The 27,035-nt window shown below is 35.9% G+C and overlaps 1 protein-coding gene across 2 annotated transcripts in view; it reads right to left on the bottom strand.

The window, feature by feature from the left end:
- Positions 1-12,968: 12,968 nt before the first annotated feature.
- RBPJ (recombination signal binding protein for immunoglobulin kappa J region) overlaps positions 12,969-27,035 on the bottom strand; it is a 36,350-nt gene continuing 22,283 nt past the window's right edge. Inside the window, exons 5-12 of one of the 2 annotated variants that reach the window (XM_026847061.1) lie at positions 23,575-23,740; positions 22,259-22,433; positions 20,624-20,761; positions 20,296-20,408; positions 17,978-18,118; positions 15,109-15,264; positions 14,308-14,411; positions 12,969-13,545 (exon numbers count right to left, since the gene is read on the bottom strand). In XM_026847061.1, coding sequence (XP_026702862.1) covers positions 13,230-13,545; positions 14,308-14,411; positions 15,109-15,264; positions 17,978-18,118; positions 20,296-20,408; positions 20,624-20,761; positions 22,259-22,433; positions 23,575-23,740 — 1,309 coding nt within the window. In that variant the 3' untranslated portion in view covers positions 12,969-13,229. The remainder of the gene's footprint in view (positions 13,546-14,307; positions 14,412-15,108; positions 15,265-17,977; positions 18,119-20,295; positions 20,409-20,623; positions 20,762-22,258; positions 22,434-23,574; positions 23,741-27,035) is intronic. The other variant, XM_026847062.1, reaches the window with a different exon arrangement.

Below are 27,035 nucleotides of genomic sequence, written 5' to 3'. Positions count from 1 at the left end.
GATGAAGTACTCTCAGGGCCACAGAGAACCTGCTGCATGCAAAGTACTGCTGCCAAGCAGAGAGCACCATACCACGCCTGTACAGGTCAGGCATCTCTCACAGGAGGAGTTTGAACAACACTGCCACAATACTGTAATGTTCTAGTCTAGCTGAGAGGTTAAGAGAACATAATGCCACGTTCCTCTGTCCCCAAAGCCTCATACTGCAGAACACTGCGCATCCATGGGACCTCCTGAGCGCTGCACCTCCACATCTTGTCCACCAGACCACACAGACCTCATCTCTGCTACCACTTGCATGGTAGGAGGCAGCCTATAGGGACCCTATGTCCCGTCAGTCAGAGCTAGAAGAGACAAAGGTTTCAGAAACCATAACAACCAGTTGCAGTCAGGTAAGTAGGAAAACAAGTACCTAAATAAGCAAGGGATTATTTAAAAAAAAATCAAAAAAATCCCCATAACCAACCCCCTCCTCCTCCACCAAACTGTGGTGCTTGTATTTAACAGTTACTGGTAATTGAAAGAGTCTACTCTTCACCAGCATCCTGTAAACAAACTTTAAAAAAAAAAGGTACTCTCTGCTAGGAGGGAGTAAGTATTGCCTCTCCTGCCCCACATCCACCTCACTTTTGCTAAAGCTCTTTTTCACTGCAGAGCTTCTGTGTCCTCATTCTGACAACTGACAGCAGCAGTCTGTTACGCATCCTGGTGCTACCAGTTGGCTTTGCTAGATAATATTTTCCAAATCTATGTGTCTGCTTAGACTACAATGCCTTGTACATTCAATTATTCTCCTAATTCTACCAAGAGCAACATGTTTCTAAATTAATATAAACTTAGCAAAATGAAGTTTTAGAACTGATTCATGCTGCATCTGTGCTTCCTCCAAATTTAGTTTGAATAATGTTTTCTAATCTCCTACTACATAAAACAAACTGAAGAACTTTGATACTATTTCCATATGCCTGTGGGCTCGAATGTAGCCATCTGTGCAACTTCAGGCTCTGATTCTGAGCCAAGAATTGTTATTTACTTACATTTGTCCTTGGTCCTCTCTGGAGGAACATATTTGTGCAAGTGTTTTTGAGTACTTTCCTGTGTCTGTGAGACTTTGCATCTGTGTGAACAGTTATTGTAGATAGCAGTCGGGAGGGCTTTTGAAGAAGGGACACTTGGAAACACCTGCTTTTTAAGTTACATGATGAAGTAACTTTATGCCTTTTTTCTTTTTAATACTGCAAAATTTAATCTCTGTCTTAAATCCCCTTTGTTTCATAGATTTAATACAATCCTTTGTCTTTCACCTATGACTGATCTCTAATTCTGGCAATTCCTCTTTTCCATGTGGAGTATGTCAGACCTGACACTCCCACACACAGATCACCAACAAAACTATTGTTGCTTTGTATCCAGAAAATTAAAGCAGCTTCTTATTGCTCCTCCTGATGCGTTTTGGCTAATTTTATTAATATTTCAGGATTTCCATGTCCTCTCTGAAAAATTGCCTTTTGAAAATGTTGAATCATTTTGCACATTTTGGTTTCTTGCATTTCAACCCTTCAGCTCTTTCCATGGCGTGAAGCAAGATGTGACGACTAATCTATCTCTTACGGCGTGGCCTACCAATGGCACTGAAAATAACAGGAGACACAGATGTATTTTCTAGATTTTAGTCTTTGCAATACATTTTAAAGACTGGCAGTGCATTTATATGTATTGTTAAGGTAGGTGGAGGTGTGGGCAGCAAGGAGAGAGTAGATTAAAATTTTTAGTACCTGGTGAAGAAGGCGCAGCATTTTCAGGCCACTGAGTACACAGACTGTGCTGTATTGAAACAAGAAGAAATTTGTTTAACATGTAGACATTAAATGTCTTTTTCCCTGGGTGAGTAGATGATGTAGTTTATACCTGCAACAGAAATCTTCAGAAAGGGATAAATGTTGCAAGAAATCATGTAAGTAAAGGTGCAGAATACCTGATGCAGATGACTACAGGTACTGATGAGTTGGAAACCTCGTATCCTTCATTAGCTAGTTCTGCTTCAAACCCAGTCTGGGGTCAGTCCCATTTAATCCTGTTTGTTCACAAACAGCAGCTGCTGCAAACAATCTTGTGCTTACATTTGCAGATTCTGTTGTCATCAATGAGAGTTTGTCTGGGTAAGGATGTCAGAATAGAGCACAACTTCCCTTTTCTTCGGGTATCCAAGAGGTGATGGTGTATTTATTTTCAAGTGCTTGTTCCCACTTGTCTTAAATACAGAATCCTACTCAGGTGTATCTAGTGCGACTTTTAATTCTCACACCAAGCACCCATTTATGCAGGGTGGTGTAGGGCTGTGGAGGCCACTGAAGCCTAGAGTCTTCAGTGGGCCATCTGAAATGCAGGTTTATTTTTTTTTTTTCAGGTTATTTAGAGCAGCTAGAACAGTTTTAGTGTGGTAATAAGGTGCTGGAGGCTGTGTATCATTTACAAGAAAAAAATTCTTATTTCACCTTCCTAATGAACTGAAATTTTAGCTCTGCCTCTAAGTTGAGATTCCTGCATCTCTCCATGCAAAAAGCTCAGCTGATTACCAGGCTGACTTCTTTAGATGGCTTAGCAAGTAAAAACCCAGCACATTATTGGCATACTCATCATCAAATAACAACCAGCAGGGATTTTCTGGGCAGCAGGTACAGATTGAAGTCCAGTAGACTCCAGTGTCCCTTATACACAAATCCATTTTTATCCCTTGCATTGCTGTCTATGGTCTGCTGTGCCTAGATCCTTATGAAGGACGTGAAAGTACCAAAGGTGATGGCTCTTTAGCATCCTCGGTTAACGTGACTTTGCTTTTCATTTGTGCACATCGTATCATTTGTATTTATCCATCTCGGGGATATAATTCACTATTTGAAGAACTTTATACAGTATAACGTCAACTAGGAAGTTAGGTGAAGTGAGTTTGTCAGGAGCTTTCCTAATACACTACCTAATCAAAACCTTTGTGGTGGAGATCAGCCAGTCAGCGTGAACCCTTTTTGGCAGGGAAAAAGCTCCTCTAGTCTAAGACAGAATTTCTGATTTAAAATGAGAAAGAGCTTTAGTTCTTCCTGCTCCTGTTTCAGAAAAAGGATTTAAACCTCAGTTTGCTCCATTCCAGGTGAAATGGACCCACTAAACAGTTGCCTGGAAAATAGACTTTACAGCCTCTGTGGTCTGGGGTTTTATCAATGCCTATGAACTATTCTTAGCTGGAAAATAGGAAAAACAGATTATAAATCCCTAGAGAAATTATTACTCTACTTCAGTGGGATGCAAAGAAAGCTACTTGTGTCCCAGCTTTGCATCTAAAGCAAGTATCTTAACCAGACTTTTCTTTTTTTTTAATTTTCAACTTTAAAACTTGATGTGGGTTTGTAAAATATACCAAACTGGTTAAGATTAGGTAAATTCATGACAATTTCAACTTGGATGGCACACATGCCTGAGCTTTCCCAATAGATCTTGTATACGATTTGATAGTTCATACCTGAGCTATTGACTGTTTACCAATGACAATTAACAAATTCCTAGAGAACAAAATTGTAACTCTCTTCTGCTAGTACATTTCTTATTGAATCGTTATTATATTTTATCTATTATTTGATTTTTCTCATTTTACATTGTTAGGCTTAGGATAAAATGATTCATAAGTTCTGGCCATCAAGGTGACAGATGACAAACTGGTACTCGACAGAGGGGATTCATGTGTGAGCATTCCTCCTTCTGAGCTAACACCATTGTTGGCCAGTGGAAAAAAACCTACACCCTAACAAACCACATATCCTCTTAGCCTATATGATGTAACACTCAGACTTTAATGACTGCATCCATTACATGATTCTTAACTCCCATCACCCCTGAAGTTTCCAGCAGTCTAGCTTAAAAACTAGTGCTCACCTTTGCTGTTACCTCTCTCCATCTTACGTAAAAATTTGGCAGTGCTTACGTTTAACTTAAGGTCTAAACTCATTTCTTCCACCCCCATCTGGGACCAGGACAAATGTCTTTTGCATCACGATATTACTGTATTGGGACTGTGATTTTTCTGCATCAGAATCATGAAAGCAGTTAAATTTGCATTGAACATGCCATAATGCTTTTGCAGATAACACTTCACAAGCTTTCTAGCATTTAAACATTTTTAAAAGAAAGGAACATTTTCATAGACACATATTGAATCGAAAATCAAGATAAACATCAATATTGTTAGTGTTCACTCTAATATGACCACCTGCAAATAATTTACTTGTTAAAGTAGGATGAATGTACAGGTGAAAGACAGTTAGATTGTAATATAATGGGAAAATGGTCAATAAACTTTTCTCAGATCCTGGTACATGAATAGCAAAACTCTACCTATATTTCATAACTGTACTCCTCAAGGTAGCTTAAGTCAAGCCACACAGAAAGATTCACAGAGTTTTTAAAAGCTATGGCTGCATGACATATTTAAATTTTCTCCTTTCTGTGAAGATAATCCCATGCAGGTAGTAAGCCTAGTTTATTGTTTCACTATTCTAATGTCCAGGGAGAGGAGATAGATTTTTTTTTTTTTCCTAATTTATTACATTTATATTGGTAGCTGATACCTATTTTCTTTAAGTTTACCTGTAAGCTGACAGTAAAAAGTGCAAAAGTAAAATGTTATCAAAATTTCTATTTTCAAGCTCTGAATTTCTAAGAGGTCCAGGATATAGACACCCAGTTCATAAACTTTAGGATGAAACACACTTGGCTCATGACAGCCAAGGTATCTGAGGGTAAAAATACAAAACAGTACAAATCACATGACATTTTTTCTTTGAATAACATAAAATTATTATTAACTTGAAAAGATGAACTATTTGGTAGAAAGAGCAGATGTATTTGAAAGCTTAAACACTTACCAACTGCATTTATCCTCCCCAAATAAGAATTTTCCTTATCAACATTACTTCTAAACTAAATAAATAAACCATTTGTTCAGACCATTGTTTGATTTCTATGTCTGTTAAATCTCCAAGGTAAAACTGTTTACCCTAAAATTGATTTAGAAGTCCAAAACTTTCTGAATGTGTGAAACTGGGAAGATGATACAAACATCACTCTCAACTGAAGTCATCACATCAAGCAGAGTCTAAAACCCAGATGGCTCCTTAAAACGCAGCATGCTGTAAAAAGCAGTACAGAGCAGCAAAAGTACTGTCAAAACAGATGCACATGCCCACACAAAGGCTAATCCGCATCAGGCCCTTCAGAAATAACCAAGTTTGCTCAGAAGTCTATTCTGAAATTTGTAATAACCACAAACTGTCCCAAGACATTTTCATTTAGAAAAAAAAAAACAAACCCAAACTCCTACTTCACCAAGAATTTTGTGTTAGTTGCCTACTTTTGCCAATACAAGATTTAATGTTTTGTTGGTTTTTTCGGGTTGTTTAATGGCTTCATATGGCATTCTGCTTTGTATTACTGCAGGCTGCTAGACTGTGCCACTTTAGCAACTATATTACTGTCATTAAAATGACTGTTACACAAATCAGGCTGCAACACCTATAAAATCTGAGCAGAATAAAGGAACAATGGCACCACTTCCTTTCTTCCCTGAAAAGAAAGATGTGTTAGAAACTGCACTGATATCAAGAGGCAAATCTAAAGTTGCCTTGTCTGTATGTTGAGGCACTTGTTTGACTTGCTAACGAAGAATTCCACAGAACTATGTTAAACAGTGTGAGAAAGCTAAAATTCCTGCTTTCAAAGGCATAGAAACACCTTTTGTAAGACCAAGATATTAAAAAAAAAATCAGATTTCCTAACCTAATGATTTCTTTCACATTAAAAATGTAATAATGTTGCTGAATATCTCCCATTTTTGGGGAATTCCCAATTATCACAGAATCAACTAGGTTGGAAAGGACCTTGAAGATCATCTAGTCCAACCATAATACATTCATAATCCATTTTTCTAAGGCAGTAGATTCAGTCACCATGAATCCTATATCTGCCCTTTCCCAATTCCCACAAGTAAGATTGTTGGCAGTGAAAGAACTGCAATAGAATCTGAAGTACACCTACTTAAGAACAAACAGAAAAAAGTACAATAAGAAGACATAATTTAAGACATTATAGTAACGTTAATTACTGCAGACAAAAGGAAACAACAGAAACTAACGATACAAACCAACCATTTGTGTCTTTGGGGTCTTTTTTTGCATGGGTGTATAGATAGTGCTGCAGGAGACATGCTGATGCAGGTAAAGAAACAGAGTTCACGCTGAACTAAACGCTGCAATTACATGCACATACAGAAGTATCATGCAAAGTTGTTTTTTGGTCTCTATCCAAGACAAGTCTGAAGTCACTGCTGTCACATTTGCCATGTGTAATGACCACACCAATGTGGATCTCAGCATCACATCCCTTTTCACAGCACAGACAGCTTGGCTGGATTAGCTCTAAACAGATTATGTAAAATTGTATCAAAATTATCAAAATCAAGAACAAACACTAGAACAGTCTCAGAAAAAAAAAAAGTCACTGGGCTCAAAACAGAATTAAAGTTACTTGGAGATTCTAAGAACTAATTATATCTTTGAGCAGTTGGTTATCAAAATAGACAATTTCAATACAGAAAACATAGTACATCTAGATCTGTGCTTCTATCTTTTACACAGTTGTTGAAGTTACTCTTCAAACAGAACTATGAAGTTCTTAAAAAGATTCTGATCATGTGGTGTGTAGGGATACAGTTTCTGTAACAAAATCCTTCTGGATGGCCAATAGACAGCAATTTATTATAAATGTCTTAATGCACCGATTCAGCAATGGATAAATGAATGCAGTTGCTATCATTTATTTGTATGTCCAAGACCTCAAAGTCAAGTCATTCAGAGGAAGCTAAAGCAGAAATTAAGAGATGGAGGTATGGCACAGAAGTAGCTCGAATGGCACAATGTCCCAACTTGCCTGTAAAACACATCTGTGGGGATTGACAGAGGTGGAAACAGACAAATTTCCCAGTGAACAAATCAGCAAATACAATAAAAGTATTTTAGTTAAAAACAGAGAAGATTAAAAGTTGTAATGAACATAAATGAGGGGGCAACACAACAGCAAATATAATTAAAAGATGAGTAAGCAACAAAGAATTTCTACATTCAGATAGATTTACTGGCACCTTTATATGGTTCCAAATTACTTGTGTCATCTTCAGATAAAGACCTGCAGATCATTAAGGTCAGGTCTGTAGAAACTTCCATTCAATGTACCTACAAGCAGCTCAAAAAACAACCATCACTTCTTTCTCCCTGACCCCACAGCACAGAGATGTCAGCACGTTAGCCTCGTAAGTTACAGTTCACCTTAACACCGACTCCCCTCCCAAATCATGCAGCGGAATTCACACATTCCGAGAAAAACTGCAAACTAATTAAGGATCTGGGAAAGTACACATGAAAAGGGAACCGAGATTAAAAGACAAAGGCAATAGCCCATAGAAGACAACAGCAAATTTTAGGCATCCATTTCCATACCTGAAGAAGCAGAACCTGAAAGATGTCAAATTCTTAAGGTTTTATCAGACCGTTTCCAGACAGCAGTTGGCTTGCAAGCTTGCTTCTACAAAGAATCAAGACTTCCTCAACTTCTTTACATATATAATGTTGATATTCAATACAAAAGTTTCTTTAAATAAATACGGATGTAACTCTTTGTGCTTTTGCCCTCACACTAAGCATGTGCTGATGGGTATCAGAAATAACTATCTGTAAATCAATTTACGGACACGCTAACTGAGCACATACAAGTTCTTTCTGTCCTTATTCAAAGCACACAACTCCAATCTACACAGAGCACTGTGAAAGGTAAACTACCTGTCCCAGTTCTGCAATGCATATATTGCATGTAATCCTCCAAATAAATCCTTTCCTCTAGCCAAATAATTTCACACCATTCTCCTTTTAATCCTCTACTCTGGATTTTAACAGGATTTATGGCTGAGACTAGGTATATGGCTAACTGCTAAAATTTAGATAAAGATATTTTTTTAATGTCTCTAGTTCATCTAAAACAAGTACCAATCCATGTAATTTGTTCTTATTTCTAACTATGCCAACACTAAAGTTTAGCAAGTAACAGTTCTCTTTGCAAAACCTCAGATCTATCTATGTCAGAAGAATCAATTTATCATTGCAGAAACAGACTTCAAGAGCCTTTAAAATAATTTTGAAATGTAATCTGCTCATAATGTTCCTGTTTCAAACAGCAGAAGCTCTACCAGTGTTGAGTTTCTGGCTATTTTATGTGTCTAATAACAGTGGCATTCACCTTTGCAGATGTTTCAATGAAAATCTGTAATCCTTACAGTCAAATAATCTATTTTTTCCAAGGAAATCTCTCTCTTGCTATTGCCACACTTTCTTAACAATCACTTCTGGCCTCTTCACAGTCTTACCGACAAGCCAGTAGTTCTTGTATTAGTTTAATACAAAACTAGTACTTGTAGTTTCTGCTATTCTAAATTCTCCCTCTGCTGTGTCCACTTCCCATCTCAGAAATTTTTTTCAAGTGACCGTGTCACTTGTGCTTGCAAACTACAAGTGTACATAATTTCTAGTTGTTCCTTATGGTCCTACTAGAGTATCCTGTCAAAGCAAGAAATAAGTAGCTTGCTAGATTTCTACTTCTAGTATTAACCAACTGAAAGAAATATCAGACAGTATGCAACTAAGAAAAGGATGAAAGTAAGTCAGATACACTAGTTGAATAATAAAGTTGCTAAAGTTAAATAATTAAACACAGTTCATTTTTTCTTATTTAATAAATAATACAAAAAAGTGAACCGTTTTGTTTGTTTTTTACATTATTAAAAAAACAGTTTCTTATCTAACTCCAGCAATAATACAAGCAATAATGAAACCGATTTAGATTTTTGGGTGGACATTCCATATCCCGTTTAAGTGGAGTCCAGTGTGCATAGCCTCACAACTACTGATGACTTTTCCACTCCTGGGGCTGGTCTTCTTTTGTGTTGTTATGGTTCCATAGATGACATCACTGTTCATCCACACACACCCCCCCAAAAATTAACACACACACACACACCCATATTTATTGGTTAACATTGAAAAAACCCCAGAAAAACATGGCAAGTTTCAACACCTGACCAAATGATAACTACTTTTATATAATCATACAGATGTTCAACTATGTTTGTCACATGAACAGTAACATGGCATTTTACCTCTAGCCTTGTAGAAAAAAACCCCAATAGTATATGCACATACACACACAGAGTACACTTGACAAAAAGACTTTCATATGGTTTACATTTCACTTTTATTTAATCCTCAAAACTGCCCATATTGCAGGGTTTTTCTGGATGAAATATGGAACTGAGCAATTAATTCTACAAAATTATGGTAAAAACTTGCTCATTTTTCTACCTTATTGCTAAGAAACTTTACAGGTGCACAGTTTGTAAAAATAACCCTTTTAAGACTGAATGTATACACATGCTACAGGATTTTTTTTAAAAAAAAATTACGTTAGCATAGCACCTCCAGATGGGGCAAATGCAGTGCTGAACACGGACAGAATGTTTACAAGGTTACAACTGCTCATTTATTTTACAGCTTCTAAAAGGAAGAAATTGTTCAGTCCTAAAAGGGTTAAGTAGAAACCCTAATATACTTCTTTTTCTAACAAAGCTGCCACTCAATCCCACAGTACAGTGCTTGAAAACAAAATCAAGTCTGGCACAGGAAAGTATACACATTTGTTCAGTACTCATAAACACAGCTGCTTTTGAAAGAAAGTAAATAATATGGTTAATAATTAAAGAGCATCTTAGTTTCAAGATGGATACCTCTATGGAGTCATTTAATCTATAAGTGGGTAGTTTACTTCCAATAGATAATTTGTTTCACTTGGTATTAATATTTTGTATATGGGGAATTCACTGATTTATGTCTTGAGTTCATTTATTTCAGGTAACCATTCTGATCTTGCAAGTCTGTGAAATGAAAAGAATTACAGACTACCACTATTAACATGGTTGTGGGATGCCCTCAAGGCAAATAATTAGGAAGAACATCAGCAGCAGATTATTAAAGACTACGCTAGTGTTGAATTATGAAATGCAGTTCCAAACAGAAGAAAACAAGAAAAGGCATAGCTAAATTTGAGCACTTAATTTGCTTTTTCTTTCTATAGTTGGAACTATAACAACATTCTGAACACACTCAATTTCTATGTATATAGAATTAACAGCAGACTTAACAGCTAGACTTGAACAGTTATAATAGTTTCATACTGAAACATTCTAAAGTAGTTTTATCAAAATCTTGAGATATTGTTAATATAATGAAAATTGATTAAACAGCTCACAAGGCCAATAAATGTAACAATATTACCCCACAGGAAAAAGTTCAGGAAGATAATATATCTGAACAACTGGACATCTTAACAACAGTAAGGACCTGGAAGACCATTTCTGTACTACAGAATAACTACTGGCAACAACAGAGCTACAAGCCCAAGGGAAAAATGGGGTGTAAAATGGTCTTGTAAGCAGAACTTAATAGTCTCTTTTTTTTCACCCACTTGGCTGTAGTGTGTAGAACGGCAGAAATTAGGCTAAGTCATTAGGTTCTTTACAAGTCAAGGGTTATTATAGCTATTGGGCAAAATTACTGCAAGTAAAGAAACTGAATATAAAAAGTATTGCATTTACATGTAAAAATTTTAAAATAATGAGTACAAAAGCATGTGTCAAGTTCTGAAAAGCTATTTGAAATAGTCTTTGAAGGTTAAAAGGCTTTTTATGGTTTACCTACTGTGTGTATATCATGGTTTGTTCTTGAATATCCTCTAAATCTGATATATGTATCACTTATTTTAATTCTCAGTCTAATTAGTGATGAAAATCTGTGGCTCTTGTACTAAGCTGTGCTATACTTCTGTGCTTCTTAACAAAAACACCATGAAATGATTCCTGCCACAACGCAATTAAAACAAAATTTTATAGCACATACAAAGGTAAACAGATTTGCAAGTAAATGCCAGTAAACAGTTTAAAACAGAGATAAGGCCACAATGAATTCTGCCCTTGGTCACCGAAACAGAGATGAGGTGACGCAGTATTCACTAGTGCTAAGAACTAGCATTGAGACTATGTCATGGGAATAAGTTTTGTAAAACAGAATAGCAAATAGGAAGGCCTGTGGAAGAATACAAGCACATTTTAGGACAGTGGCACTGATCTTACTATTAGCTAAATATGCTTTATAACCAATTTCTTCCTTTAACCACATTGTTTTTACACATACAATACAGCACTAAAGCAAACAAGCTGAACGGAGCATCAGAGTACACAAATATGGTGCAGAGACAATGCTTTAAAATGGTGGTGGGTGTTGAAACTGGAATAAGTGGTCAGAAATAAAAACCCTATGAAAATGTTCAACAGATAAGCTTGTATGCAATGCACTGTAGGAAGCCACAGGTTCAGATTTACACAGCAGTTGTGACTCTTGCTCCAGGGTACAGAAAAGGCTGAACACACCATAAAATTTGTATTTTGGCTTTTTAAAGAGGAAGATCATGCTATCAGAACTTGTCCTATGAGTCTATGCCTAGTTCTGTGACTACAAAGGAACTACTGGGGTATCCTTTCAAATACAAAGGAAGCAGGCAGGTCTACAAGGAGGGACAAAACACGGCGAAGTCAAAATGAAAAACAAATGCAACAACCAACAAAGTCAAAGTGCAAATGAGCCTTGAATTTATGATGGAGAGAAGACTTGAATGTTGCACAAGCTGTTGGCAGGGAAAGAGAAACCCACAGGAAATAAGGATGGGAGGAGTTGACATCTTCATAGTGCTTTTATGATTTCCTATTTGCCCATTTCTAAGTAACAAAATTTACTTCTAGTTATTATGGTATGATCACTTCACAATGAAAGTACTTTCTCGGTACAAGTGTTACACCAAAGTAAGTCTGGCCTAATTTACTGAACAGTATGTAGAAAAACATGCTTGCTGTGATTCTCAAGTGACGAAGGGCATCACCTACCAATCCCATTTGTAGCACATACTTCTCATGGTATTTTAGTCACATGCCAACAAGACAGAAGACATGCCGCCAAATGAAGTTATTGGGAACATTCCACTTTCAAAATAAAACATTTAACTTACACTTAATACAAATTATGTACAAGATTAGAAAAACCTGAACAGATCCTGAAACATTTTCAGATGCAATATGACTGAACAAGGAAGAGGGGAAGAGGGGGAGTAACCCAGTAACAACCCTTCAAAAACACCAACGTATGCCTGTGACATGAACAATCATTAACATGACTGCATGAGATGCCACTTTTTTACAAAAAACACTCATGTAATGTTAGAACCTCATGAATTATCACTATAAATACATATTTTAAAAAGGAAAACAGAAATAACTATTAACAATGACTGAAAACAGAGCACTAAAGTTAACATACATTGCATGTATTGCAGGCAAGGCAGAGGCATTTTTTAAAGCTTTTGCACAGACTTCATATAATCTTAAAAAAAATATGCTGGCCTTTACAAGGTTCTACTTGCTGAAATAAAAACAATTTCAGTTCATAAAAAGTCACAAGACTTCAGTTTAAAAAAAGGAACAGTTCCAGCCACAGACCAAAAATATATATATTTTTTTAAAACTGGAAGAGTATGGTAATTAGATTATACAAGCATGGTCAGGCTTGGAACCTGAATATACTTCAGAGCAAAAGCTCAGAGGAAAAAAAAATATAAACTATTTGGTAACAAAAGTGTACTATATGTTGTGATACAAAAAAGGTATGGTGAAAATGTACCTTTTATACTAAAGCTTATACAAGTTCCTTGGTCCATAAAAACTATGTTGTGTTCATGTTTTCTAGTTTGCTCAACATGTATCCCAGCCACATTTTTTGTTTCTTGCCCATTAAAAAAAAAACAGCTGAAAAATAGATTTTCAATAAAGTTCTTATGTTTCGGATGTTTGGGGGTTTTTTTTGTTGTTTTTTTGTTTTTTTATTGTGGCTTCTATATTTAAGGTCAGCACTTGCAGGTAACAAGGTTCAAATAATATCACCTAAAATGGAAAGGTGTTTTCCCATGAAACCACAAAAATTGTTCAGTTCTCTTGAATGTAGCACTTAAAAGTCAGTTAAAGTCCAGACAAACAACAGTAGTTAGGAAACTACAGTTGCTGTAGATGATGTGACATTGGTTGGATTTGTGCTGACATTTGTGTAACTTCCCTCGCTGTTTGTATTTGTTTCACTGGAAGCCATGAGGCTTGAGTTGGCTCTGAGGATTGCTCCAGCAGCACTGCAGTGTGGTCGTGGCCCTGGTTCCGGTGTGTATGTAAAGGTAAGGCTGGTGGAGTAAATTATGCCATCATTACGGACCAAAGTTACTGGAACCTGGACTGGCTGACGGACCCACCTCCAACCCTCTCGAAATGCAGAAATGTCTGGAACAACGCATAGCATGCTCTCTGCGCATCTGAAAAACAGGAGAGACAACTCAGCATAGTAAAACTTAAGCTTAAAGAATATAATCGAACAGAACATTTCAGTTGGAAGGGATGGATAATGATCATCTAGTCCAACGGCCTGACCACTCCAGGGCTGACCAAAAGTTAAAGCACATTAAGTGCATTGCCCAAATGTTTCTTAAACACTGACAGGCTTGGGGCATCAACCTCCTCACCAGGAAGCCTGTGCCAGTGTTTGATTGCCCTTTTGGTGAAGAAATGCTTCCTAATTTCCATTCTGAACCTCCCCTGGTGCTGCTTTGAACCATTCCCATGTGTCCTGGCACCCAATAAGAGGGAGAAGAGCTCAGCACCTCCCTCTGCACTTCCCCTCCTCAGGAAGCTGTATAGAGCAATGAGGTCATCCCTCAGTCACCTCCAAACTAGACAAATTCAAAGGCATTCCTTCCAGCCCTTCCTCTGGACACGTTCAAGTACCTTCATATCTGTCTTAAATTGTGGGGCCCCAGAACTGCACACAGTAGTCAAGGTGAAGCTGCACCAATGCTAAATACAGCAGTCCAATCACCTCTTTTGACCGGCTGGATACAGTTTGGCCTCTTGGCTGACAGAGCACACTGCCGACTCATACTGAGCCTACTGTCAACCACCACTCCTAGATCCCTTTCTGCAGGGCAAAAAGCATGTACTTGAATGTATACACATGAGTATCAAACACATTATGAGTTCAGAACATCCAGTAAAATGTAATCACCATAAAAGTAGTGTACCTGTACATGGTTTCAGCTTCTACATCCCCAAACCAGACACGTAAATTTGGAGTGAAGTTCTGTCCTGTAAGTTCCAACATTGCTACATCCCCACCACCATTCAACTGGAAAGGGAGTGAATAGAAAAAAGGAAGAAAATCCACCAAAACACACACATATATTAATAAAACATTCCCCTCTCAGAAAAAAAAATCTTCACATGCGTACAAGAACTGTAAACAGTGCTGTTTGTATCAGCTGGATAAAACAAACACACACACCTACACAGCTAAACTGAACACATCTAAACGATACTGCCAATTAATTTGATATCCTGAAGGAACTTCTATCTTTTTGATAGTGGCCACTTAGAATAGAAAACAACAAGGCTTGGTAAACAAAGAACAAAGATTCTTTCAGAGAATGTGTTAGAAGAGCTCCAAGTTTTTCCACAGCAGAATGCTGATCTTCTTAAGAAGGTTTCTGTCTTTCTTTGATCTATAATTGGCTGTTTTAAGAGCCAAAACTGATTTCTAAATAATCAAACAGAAGTAGAAGTCCTAAGGATATTACTATCATAGTATTTTAAGAAATAAAATTCTTAAGGTATAGAACAATATTATATTATTCTTGTGATGGATAAGCTCATGTATTCTGAAACGTACGTAAGAAATTATTTCAACATGAAGTAATATAACATTCCTATTTATAAAGCTAGTAAGATTGTCTTCCTACACCATTTCACAAAGATACCATGAAGGTTAAATCAGTATGACAAAAACAATCTCACATAAAAGAGTTTATTAAAAAAACCAAACTTACTTGAAGACTTTCTACAACAGGCACAGGTGTCACTGGAGCATGGACCGGTCCCATCCCCTCATAAAATGTGTATTCCGCTTTATCTGTACTAATGATTGTCCAAGAAGCTCCATCATTAATCATTTCTTTATTTGGTTCTTTTGGGCATGGAGTGGCCTTAGGAAGAAGGAAAATTTTAAATCTGACCTGTAGACTTGTTTGCTAAGTTTCAGAGCTAAAACCAACTCAGCCAGTAACAATGTCTATTATTTCAAAAACACATTTCCTTATGTTTTTCCTCTAACAAAATGACCTAAAGAAACAGTCATATACATTTCAGCAAAACTAGTAAAAAACTAAAACCTGTGAGGACACCGTAAACTCTCACCTATGATACTGTCACCTCTCCAACCTTTTTTTTTATTATTGGGTTTTATTTTAGTTCAGCTTCAATAGTCATTAATCAAAGTACGGCAAATAGAATTAACTGCTTTAAAACAGATCTTGTTTTATTAATTCAAAGTGACTAAAACAGCTACAGACTGAAGTGGAAAACTTTTCATTAGTTATGATTTACATCTGGCCAAGACTTTTTTTTTTTTTTCTTTTTTTTCTCCTTTTTAAGAGTTCTTTACCATCCACAAAATGATGGAAAACACAAGCTTGTATTTAAGTGTTTGTGCAAAGACATGGGAGAGAAGCTAATGTGACAACCTTGCAAATTAATCAGAAACTTTCACTGTTTCCTTGTAAAAATTACTAAATAAGTATACGTACATATATACATAGAAAACACAGACAACTATTTTTATGGCAACAAAAGGCTCTCTGAACAATTGCATCATCTAGTAACAAATAAGGAAATTGTGTGTAGGTTAAACACAAGGCACAGAAAAAAATGGGGCACAAAAATTCTAATTTTAATACCTAAATTCTGTTTTCTTTCATTAAGTTTTAAGGATATTTAGGTATATAACTATAACCTTCACTCTTCAAAACTGCTAGCTAAACTTCAATTAGCACGTGTTTATCAGTTCAGACGAAAGTAAGTTAAGATCAAAGCTGCATTCTCATGTGGACTCTTCATTCTGATATGTAAAAAAGCACTGAAAACAGCTTGCAAGGGAACTATGTGGCAAGGATAGTAACTACAGATCTTTCCAAGCTCAAGACGTAACTGGTATTTTTATTAGAAACATATGGAACTTCTAAATTACTAGTCCAACTTCAAAAGAGGAACTGTTGTACACTATTTTGGTGCATGACATTTTTCCTACAGGTTGACTACAATACCTGTTAGCATGGACTGATGTACTTCAAACTCATGAAAAATAAAACCATCAATATCAAAAATTAATGACCCCATACAAGATCCTTGACTAGCTTCTCTAGATCTGCTAAACCCCTGCCACAAAGTGGAAAGCAAGCACGACAGAATTTGTTCTGAAAGTCCTACTATGTCAAGAATCATTTCAGGACACATTACTCCTTCTGTCACAGAAATCCTTGAAAGATTATCACTCCTTTTCTAGAGAAGCATTCCTCCTTGTCACTTCCAAATACAGCAGTTTATCTCCAGGCACTTCCTGTCCCACACTTTCATTTTGTAAGTAAACTTTCTCAACAGGTGGCCTTACCACCATGATGAGTACCTCATGTATTGACTGACTTCACATGGAGACAGGATGGGAAACACACAATTGCATAACATTAATGGATAAAGGACAGAACTCCCCAAGCACTGATAAAAACAAGGACAGAGACAACAGGAATCCAAGAAATATGTTTGGGTTTTAAAAAAATCAAACAACCAAACACCACTAACCCATGGCCCCTCCCAAAACCTCAGGAAAGCTCTATATCAAAAAATATTAAAGAAATGAAATTAGAATGGATTAGAAAAAGTTGTGTTTTTTAAAACGTAGAACTTAATGGTAATTCTCCTTTCAAATGCACAAAACCCAACAGTGCAGTCTGCTCAAGTGTGGTGTTGCGATCAGTTTTATTCAACGTCCTCACCAGTGTGCCGGTAAAACCCAATCTTCAAACTTTTGCACAATCCTGTTTTTCAGGTAGTTATATGCTGTTAGAATTGCAAGGATTTGACGTCCAGAAGGACATCAAAATGAACAAAGAGGGCAAAAGAGTGGAAATAAGGTTCAATTTAGCTAAAAATTAGGTTTCTAAAGAAAAATTCTGTAAATGACGCCCATAAAATACTGAACTTGGAAGTGATAGTTACAACTCAGGCTCCTAGAGTAACCACTGACAGTTTTCTGAAATCACCAGCTCAATGTGCAACGGCAGTTGCAAGCAGTGACTTGCACAACACTGGACACCATCAGAAAAAAATATTGAGAAGAAGGTATAAGATACTACTTTGCCACTGTAAATCCTTTGTCTAATTCTGGAATATTGTGCACAGGTCTGGTCTCCCTGTCTAAGAAAGCCATGGTGAATAAGAGAAGGTACAGAATGGGCAACAAAAATCATCAAGGAGCTGGAACTAGGAATCACTCGCAAAAACTCATGATGATTTATTCTAGAAATGGACACACAAGTGGTGCAACTCCACTGTCGTATGTCAACATGTTAAGCTACAGTATCGTGATTGCATGCACAAGTTCCTAGCATGTTTCCATTTCTTCCATTGGAGAAAACAGAATTCATTGTCTAGAAAGACATGGAAGAAGGATATGAGGAAAGAAAAACAGATTTGGAAAGGGACAGATAAAGCTTCTTGCTTTCCATCCTCTGTCTCTTCAAAACAAAGTATTAGACTTGCATTCAAAACCAACCGCAAAACTCGCATTCATACATATTTTGAGAATATTTCTGAAAACTTCATAACCATGCCTCTCATCTACTGAAATAGTTTTAAACAACTCACTTGAAATTGGATTATTCTCTCCTGGGAAAGGCACAAATACATTCTCTCAGTGTCTTTAAGGTAAAATGCACATTTATGGAGCTGCGATACTGGATCATCTGCATCCAGTAATGCTGTTTGTTTATCTACTTTTCGGATTATCTGTGAATGAAAATTGTACATATATATTCAGGACAATTTCTTCATTACATTGAAGATTACATACGTACTGGCAGTAAAGAAAGTGAAAGGTCTCTTTTAAATTTCCATGCCTCCTGTTATAATACCAACATTTGGTTCATAATTCTCAATGCTTTTGAAACAAGAACATAATATTGACGCTCAGTACTACAGCTTTACTGTGCTGCATGCATATGTATTTTATCTTTTTTTGCTGTAAAAGTGGGGAAAAAACTTGAAGCTTCAGCAAAATCTACTTTTGTTCTATTTCCTGGTACAAAAGAGCAGTAGGTCAAGTATTAATAGTCTTGTGCAGAAGCTTCTGCCACTGACAGCATCAATAACATTCTGTGGCAGGTTGGTTCCTGAATGAGAACAGTTGAAAATAAGGATCTACTTAAAGGTATTGAGATGTCCTTAAGTACAGTTCTGCAAACACATCAATCAGCATATCTTAACGACAGTTGGTCATTAAATATTACTTGAAGACAACTGAAAAGAACAAATGTTTCTTACATCTGGCAGTTCAGTGAAAAAAATATCTGCTGACTTAATTCAGAGCTGTTATACTATTTTTAAAAATTAAAAAAGTTATTCCCTTACAGACAGTGGAAATCTGTAGCTTGGGATTTTAACTCAATTTCTAGAAAAAAGTTTAATACTTCATTTTATGCAACATCAGCAGACGCAGCAGCCAAAGTGCTTGAAGATTTCTAAGCCCACAATCAGAAAGCCAACCATGTCCTCTGGGATTTCTAACGATAATAAATGGCATTAGTAGCAATATAAGTTAACTTGTTTCTTCAAAGTTCTTTGCATTAACCTATAAAATGTCTGCAAGTTACCTTTTAATTGCATCACCTTCAATCAATCTTATAAGGCAGCATGACAAACGTTTCCAATAGCAAACAAAACAGGAACCTTTAGCTTAGTTTGTTTTAATCTGTTTCTACCTACAAATATGGTTTCTGGAATCATAAATGATGCCATCTCCTTGTGGCAATAAGAAAATATTAACACGAAGCCCACAAATGAAGTGAGATCCTCTTACTGAATTTCATGAGCACCGAACCACAACAATACCAACCAGGTCTGGATTTTTGTCAAATAATGTGATTTTTTTTTTTTTAAAAAGACCTATTTAAATCATCATTTTATACCATTTACTCTAAGCAGGCCATCTTCTTTTTTAGTTAAGTTTGATATTTGGAGAGCATCTCACTGCAGTCCTAGTAGAATAAGTCTGGGAAGAATAACAAAAACCTGCCTGCAGGGGAGACTGGTTTTACATTGACACATTCTAAAAATTGTTTCTAGTTAAGTTAAATTAGCAAAGTCTCGTATGAAATTCATAATGGGCTGACAAACCACAATTTCACAGAAGATCTCATATGAATGAAGCCTTGTTTATTATCAGTCACATAAAATTCCACTTAGGCTGGTATTAAGTGAATAAAACAGGAGAAAAAAAAATCTATAATTAAATTTATTTATAAAAACCATTACTGTGCATCCAGCAATAACTTTTTTGTTGTTGTTGTTCACAAACCTTAACTGGTTATAAACAATTTTGTATCTGTGACAAAGACAAGGGCTGAAATTGTCTAAAAAAAACCCACGTTATTCCAAAGTCATTTCCAATGTTCCACATTTAAAACAGACACTATTAATAAATGTCAAAAATGCTTTTCCAAGCTGATATTGGTGTAATTACGTATCCTTAGAAGTATACAGAACTGCTTTTAGATTCAGATTAAGGCTGTGCTGAACTCAAAACACAGAATAGTCCTACTGGCTGCAAAGACTTTAGTAATCTATTAGGTATCAATATTTAGAGTATTTTGCTACATTAGGACCTAGATTACTGTGTTTAAAATAGACATTTTCTTAAGGACAGCTTGCAGATTAACCTACTTTGGCAGGTTTGAATTCTGAAAAATTCTCTATGCTTATTTTACAAGCTGTTCTTTGCTTACAGAATTAATCTGCAGATATAAAAATACACTGATTAAAATGAATGAACTTTTTCCATATAAAACATGTATTACCAAAAGGAAACAAGCAAAGCCAAAAATCATAAACAATGCAAACCCAACTATGCAATTACACTAAGTAGCTTTCTACTAATTAATTACAGCATTAGAGAAATTAAACTGTACCAGTCTTGGGAGTGCCATGCCAGTAACTGAGCATACAAGTTTGACAGTCTGCCCATAATGAATGTAGCCATCTCTTACTGTGAATTCTTCTCCTTCTGATTCATCATCATCCACTGCATGAAACAGAAATTTTGACAATATTTGTTTTAATCACTGTTTTCCTTAATAGGAGGAACATTTAACATCATACTATTACATCAAATATACACTCAGTAACAAAACATATCTGCATATGGGCAATTAATATGGAGGAAAAAAATGCAGGACTTTTACTTTGTGGGGATGAAGGAAGGGAGGTGAAAAAATACATTTCTTCATTTTTACTTACAGAGGTGAATGTAAAATGCTCCCCACTGTTGTGAACTGGCATGGAAATTACCACCTTCTACGTGCAAATATCTGGTGCTAACTGTTTGGGATCGAAGTCTATTAAATAGTGCCACTTTAGTCCCTGACGCAATACATACTGCAAGGAACACATACAGACTTGAGATTATAAAATTACTTCATTATTACATAGAAAAGTAACAAAAAGTCACAAATACAGTAAAATAAACTGAGGAATACTGGAAATCAAGAAATAATTCTCAACTATTGGTTAATTTAGAAAATATTTATATTTGTGACAGACCAAAAATAATCATAAAATTACAAGTGGCTGTTCTCCAAAGGCATGCTAGTTCACAGAATTCTGCCACTTAGCCAAATGGGCCAGTGCTTGTCAGCTGAAAACTCCCGTTCATAGTTCTCCAACAACTGATTAGCTGAGCAGAAGCTTTAGCTTGCCCTTGTGAAGTACTTAGGCAACTTTCAGCGATCATTTGAAATATATTTGAAATATCAAGAAAAATTATTCTTTTAAATCACAATCAATTGGAAGACAGACATAACTATGTAAAATTGTAACCATGCAACTTGAAATTTTCTCAGATCTGAACTTACTTATCATTTAAGAGAGATGCTAAGTCTGCTCCCCTACAAAAAAAATCAGCAACTAGCATTCTGCCATCAAAACAGGCATGTTTCTTATACTTGGTTCATATTTACTATCAAAGAATGCTTGATTCATGTTCACTGTCCATCACAACTATCTGTCTGAATACAAAGTCAACAGTGCATACTCTGAGCCCACGGGTGTGAACTGCACAGCAACAGATTGCCTTTAGTCATGTGGCAAGCTAGCGGCCCCGAGATCCACATTCCATAGGTGAATGGGTTCCAGCCCAACACAGATGGAAGAGCCTTTTAAAGCACTAGTGAAGAGAGAGAGAAAAACAAACAAAAAAAAGGGTATCTCTTGAGGTGCTCCAGTGGTATGCAGGCAAAAACTTTGGAGGAAAAGCAAAAATGCTCCCAATTATACATTAGCACCAGAGATATCTTTAGTTGAAAAACACGGTAAGCAAAGAAATCTGGGTGAAATATCACCATGCAGATTTCTTAACTAATTAATTAAAAGGAACCATGCAAAACATATTAAAAATAAAACCAACATGAAAATGGCATGAGACAGTAAGAAGATGGCTGTGATGTGATGAAGTGCAGTTGGGATAACATGATGCTACTTATTTATCACAATCTGAAAGCTATCTCTTTGATACTGATCAAAACATCCTAAGCACCAGATCGTGGCATCTTAAGAAATACAACAGCTTTGAAAGCTGAGGTAGAGCATTCTTTAGTCGTTGGTCTAAAAGGATTCACTCCTCAGAACAAAGGTTTTTTGGTAGACCCTTTATAGTTACTAAATAATTAACCATGACTGCATAAATCTCAACAGTGTAACCTATCTATATTGGAATACTTCAAAATACACTGATGTGTACAGTTCAAATACATTAGAAAAAATAGAAACTGAAAATTTCACTGTATTTACTTTGTAGTCAAATCTGAAGATACATTAAGAAAAAATTAGGAGGCAAAACAAACTGCTACGTAAAAAAAAGAACTGTAAAATACTTACAGTCTGCATTTTTCAGTGACTGTTTCTTTTTAGAAGGTTTGGAGATGACTTTGATCCGTTTACTGAGGAACACACCGATGTCGTCACTATTGCCATAGAACATTTTTACCGATAACATGAAGTGCTTTCTCTTGTCTGAGTCTGATATGTATAATGTTTTGGCAGTGCAATAATTCTGTAGATGAAAACATACTGTTGTTTCTTCTTTCAAGTCAACCCAGTTAAAGAAATTATGTATATTTAATTATGAACAAAACAGGAAAACTGATGCAATAGTTTCTAAAACCGATCAGAAACCGCTTTTTCCATCTCTTCCATATGGATATCTTTTATGATGACTGTTTAGCTTTGTGAACTTTAGCACCCAACTTCAGTACTTTAGTGTCTTTCTGAAGAACTTTACTAGGACTGGCAAACAGATGATTAGAGACTATAGTTGTGTCAAAGCCATCTCTGAGTGGTTAAGAGCACTACTAAAAATAACATTTGAGCAAAACTATACAGACCGTACACTGGGCATGCATAAGAGGCTGCCTGGGCAGAAAATATGTTGAGGCAAACTCTTCTTGAAAGGAGAGATGATTGGGGTTTTGGAACACTAGAAAGTTACTTTTGGCTAAGTGTTTATGCTAAGTGACCACAGAAGCTTAAAGAAAAAAAAATAATCTCAAAAAGAACTTATTATTCTTTTCCTATTTAGCACCATATGAAGCATTTCTGAGTAGACTGTGATGGTAATACTAGATAGCTATAAAATACTGCTTAATAAAATAACCAGCTAAAATGAGCACTCACATGCTGCTAGTTTTATTCCAACTGTTCAAGTCATCACAAATATCTTTAAAAAAATCTTGTAGCAATTTATATCACTGTAAAAAAATAATCTAAATTTATTAAGATGCTATTTTAATTGTATTTTTATGCAAAGGGACTTAAAGACCACTTCCAGCAGTAGATGTTGTTCAGATACTTCCTCGATGAGATTATCCATTCATGCAGAGGAGAGTGACACAGAGTTTGGGCCAGAAACCTTACTTCCGTTAACCACTGATGGGTACCAAATCACCTAACAGTTTATTGACTCTGAATCAATAACCTACAAATGAAAGGTTAGTACCCTACTATGAACCCATGAACCAAATCTACCTATTAAATTGTCCTACATATTTTTGAAGGATTTTTTAAAACTACTTATGTAATATCTGCTACAATGTAACAAAGTTATCAAAAATAAATAAGGGCATTCCTTGAATTGTGCACCGCACAGTTATATTATCCTTTGCAGTAATCTGAGTGATTTATTACAACTCTTCTACCTTTCCTTCCAAGTTCAGCTGCTGCATTTCTTGGTCGCTGTTTCCTATACCAATGAAGGCGCAAGGTTGTGACTCTTGCTCAGTGCAACCATCCCGTTCCATTTGCTCTTTTTTTTTCTTCCATCCACTGCCCATAAGATACACACATGGAGGAGGACAAAAGAACCTGAAAATGAAAAATACATTATGAGATTACACACAGCTTTTGAGAAAATTCTTGAGACAGAAACTGCTGTATACCCAAAGGTTCCTCAGCCCATTCACACTTCAAATGAAGGATGTGCATTTAAGTTGATACATGCACATCCTTCATTTGCCTTGAAGGTTTTCTAAAATGCAGATCAAAAGAGAAAAAATAAAACAAGCATTAGCTGCACTGAATATCTTTCCAATTCAATATATGAAATGAAAACATGTCGTACCCTTACAAAAAAGGGATGGAATTGTCAACTTGAGAAACGACATAATAAACTACCTCAAAATTAAAATTTAACACTTTCACAGTATCAGCACAAGAGAATACTTCCACTAGCCCAGCCATGAATCATAAAGCTGAAATTTATAGTTATCTGACATTAGAATGGACTACTGTGTCTTTACTGCCATAAGAAGTTCTGAAATTTGAAAATCACCACGAATAGAAAAAGTAAGCAGTAATAAATCTTATCAAACAGCACACACTGTGTATCCCGTTTTTGCTTGCTATTATGCCTTTTGCTTCTTATCTTCTGCCACCTGACCCCTGTTCCAGCTTTCTTCATGAAAATGTTGAGTGATACAGTAAGGGTATATTTAATAACAACATGAATTCCTGTTATATACCAACTAAATCCTCCCCTTCCTACTACAAATTTTTGATCTCAAAACCAGGAATACATTTCCTACTTTTCAACTGCATTTAATACAAACAGCATAGATGACAGGAATCAATTTCCCTCAAATGCTTCTCTACTCTAAAGGAAAAATGATCTTAAGAGGACTTATGTTTGTGAGGGAGACAGTGCAATGACAGCAGTCAATATCATAAAAATTCATATTAAAGCAAGGTGAATATTTACTTTCTATATGACTAATCTAATTTATATGCCTTATATCACCCCACATCTAAATGTATATACCATAATTGTTGTTAAAAACCTATTCTGAGGCTCATCTACTGGTTGCTGCAACTTTTGGCATGTTTTAGAAAAACAGAAAAACAAAACAAAGCAAGAAATAACAGCTTTAGCATTACACTAAGAAAATCTCTACAGTAGACAACTGTGATCACATTTTTAAAAAATATATAGATATACACATATCATATACACTCATATGTGGGTGAGAAGGAAGCAAGAGGATAAGAAAGAGTCACATCTTTATTAGACTGTCAAGAGGTCAAGCAAGGGCAATGATCATGCCCAAGTACTGTTTAGGAGGCCTACTCTACCATCCCAGATAGAGGAAACATGACAGTGGACACCCATGAACAATACTTTTCAACTGTGGATTGTGGGGATTATGAACTAACTCCAAGGTTAGTAAATACAATTTTTGGGGGAAGAAACTTCAAGTAACAGATGCACTTATTCAAGGATTGCCAGAAAAAGCACACCAAATATCTAGTCAGCTTCTGAACTCCCATGCTCGAATGACAATACAAGATCCTTTGAGTGTTAATGAATGTATCCCACTAATTTTCTTCTTAACAATTAAAAGCTATTTCCAATAAATAAACTATACAGATTAAAAATTAATATCAACCTTTTATTAAAGGAGCAACGCTTTGTAAAAAAGAAACCAAATCCCTTGTATTCCAGGTAGGTATAACACCATAAAGCAAACATCACACATTTACCTTTCTTCCTCATGTACTCTTCTGTATTTATCTTACTGGCTAGAACACAAGAAAAAAAAAATCCCAAACTTTTTTCATAACATTTTTCATGTCAGCTTTATTCTAAACCAAGTCCTTTGAATAACTATGGCCACTAGATGGCAACGAAGACCTACAAGAAACAAGTTTTAACCCAGTGATGAAGAGAAAACAGCCACAACAAATAAAGTGCTCTTTTAAAATTAGAACACAAAGAAAAACCTTGGAAAACTATGACTTTGTGAACAAAGAAAGAAAATTTTGAAGCTGAAACTATTTTAAGCTTGGTTAAAACTACCAAACAAGGAGAAAAGAGTGTGGACATTCACAATTTTAAGGGATTTTATTATGTATCAGCCTCTTATCCTTCAGATATAGACGAGTACAGTATTGGAGCTTTTTACTTCATATTTATAATCCCAGAAACTCATGTATACGAGAGATTAACTACAAATTTTCTATCCAATAGAGTGAGTAAACAATGAGTACCCTCATATTTCTAATTGTCACAGAGGATTAAATAAAGTGTCTTGGATATGTGTAAAATAGATGCTGTGAACAGGTTCTTTCATTTTTGATGTAAATAGGAATGTAAATGTTTATGTGAGAGGTTGGCTTTCAGACAAATATAAAGAAGAGAAGAGAGAAAAAAATCACCTCCCCAAAATAACTAACATAATTTAGGTAACTTCCAGTATTACTGATGGGAAATAAGGTAGGACAATGTTTGGTGGAACAAATTAAAATATTCTTCTTTCCACCTTTGATTTACAGGGCCTACCTCTCTTTTTTTTTTCCTTAACCACAAAACTAAAGTAAGACTGTGTAGGAGGCAAAACTTCTACTGAAGTATTAATCTCACCTATAGCAAAAAAGAAAATTATGTTGGAGGAAAAGACAGCTGTGTCTGGCTTTTCTGAGCTTGTTCAGAATTTTCACTACAAGAAGTAATGACAGAAAGTCATGTAGGATGTAATTTCTTCACTGGATTTATGACATATTCTCTTAATACATATTCTCTATGACATGATCAGACTGACAATTCCTTGCTGAATGAACAGTAAAACAATTCAGGACATTCTTCCACGAGGTAAACACCTAACAACTTTGTCTAAAAAACACATGAGATCTGTTAGGCGTGTGACCTCTTTCATTACTGGAAGTGTACCAACCGGGAATAATCTTTCCTGGACAAAACCTGTTCTACACTTGTTAGAACTGCATGATGAGATGTAGATTCAGTGCTTTCTATTGCTGATATAAAGCACAGTGTAACATTTTGGGATACCACATTGCTTCAAATATTTCATGTATTTAATATCTCTCTAAAACCTTTTGTTCCAGAGTCGTAGCTTCACAGAAGAGGTTCTCTGTGATGCTCCTCCTATGCATCTTCCAAAAATTTGTGATCAGTGTAATTAAAACAATGGGCAGTTTTAAATGAAGCTAACACTGGGACTGATATCAGTCAGGAAAGGTCAGAGGATCAATCTCCAAAAAGTAAAGGGCATCCTCATAGTGCCTTCTTACACTACAATTTCATGGGCTGCTGAGGTGAGGAAAGACCACAGTATTACCAAGCTCATGATAGACTTCAGGCTCAGTA

This window comes from Athene cunicularia (assembly GCF_003259725.1).
Source record: "Athene cunicularia isolate RWA chromosome 4 unlocalized genomic scaffold, athCun1 chr4_part1, whole genome shotgun sequence".
NCBI classification, from domain to species: Eukaryota; Metazoa; Chordata; class Aves; order Strigiformes; family Strigidae; genus Athene; species Athene cunicularia.
Note: the sequence above shows the minus strand (reverse complement) of the source record. Positions and strands in the feature narration are given on the sequence as shown.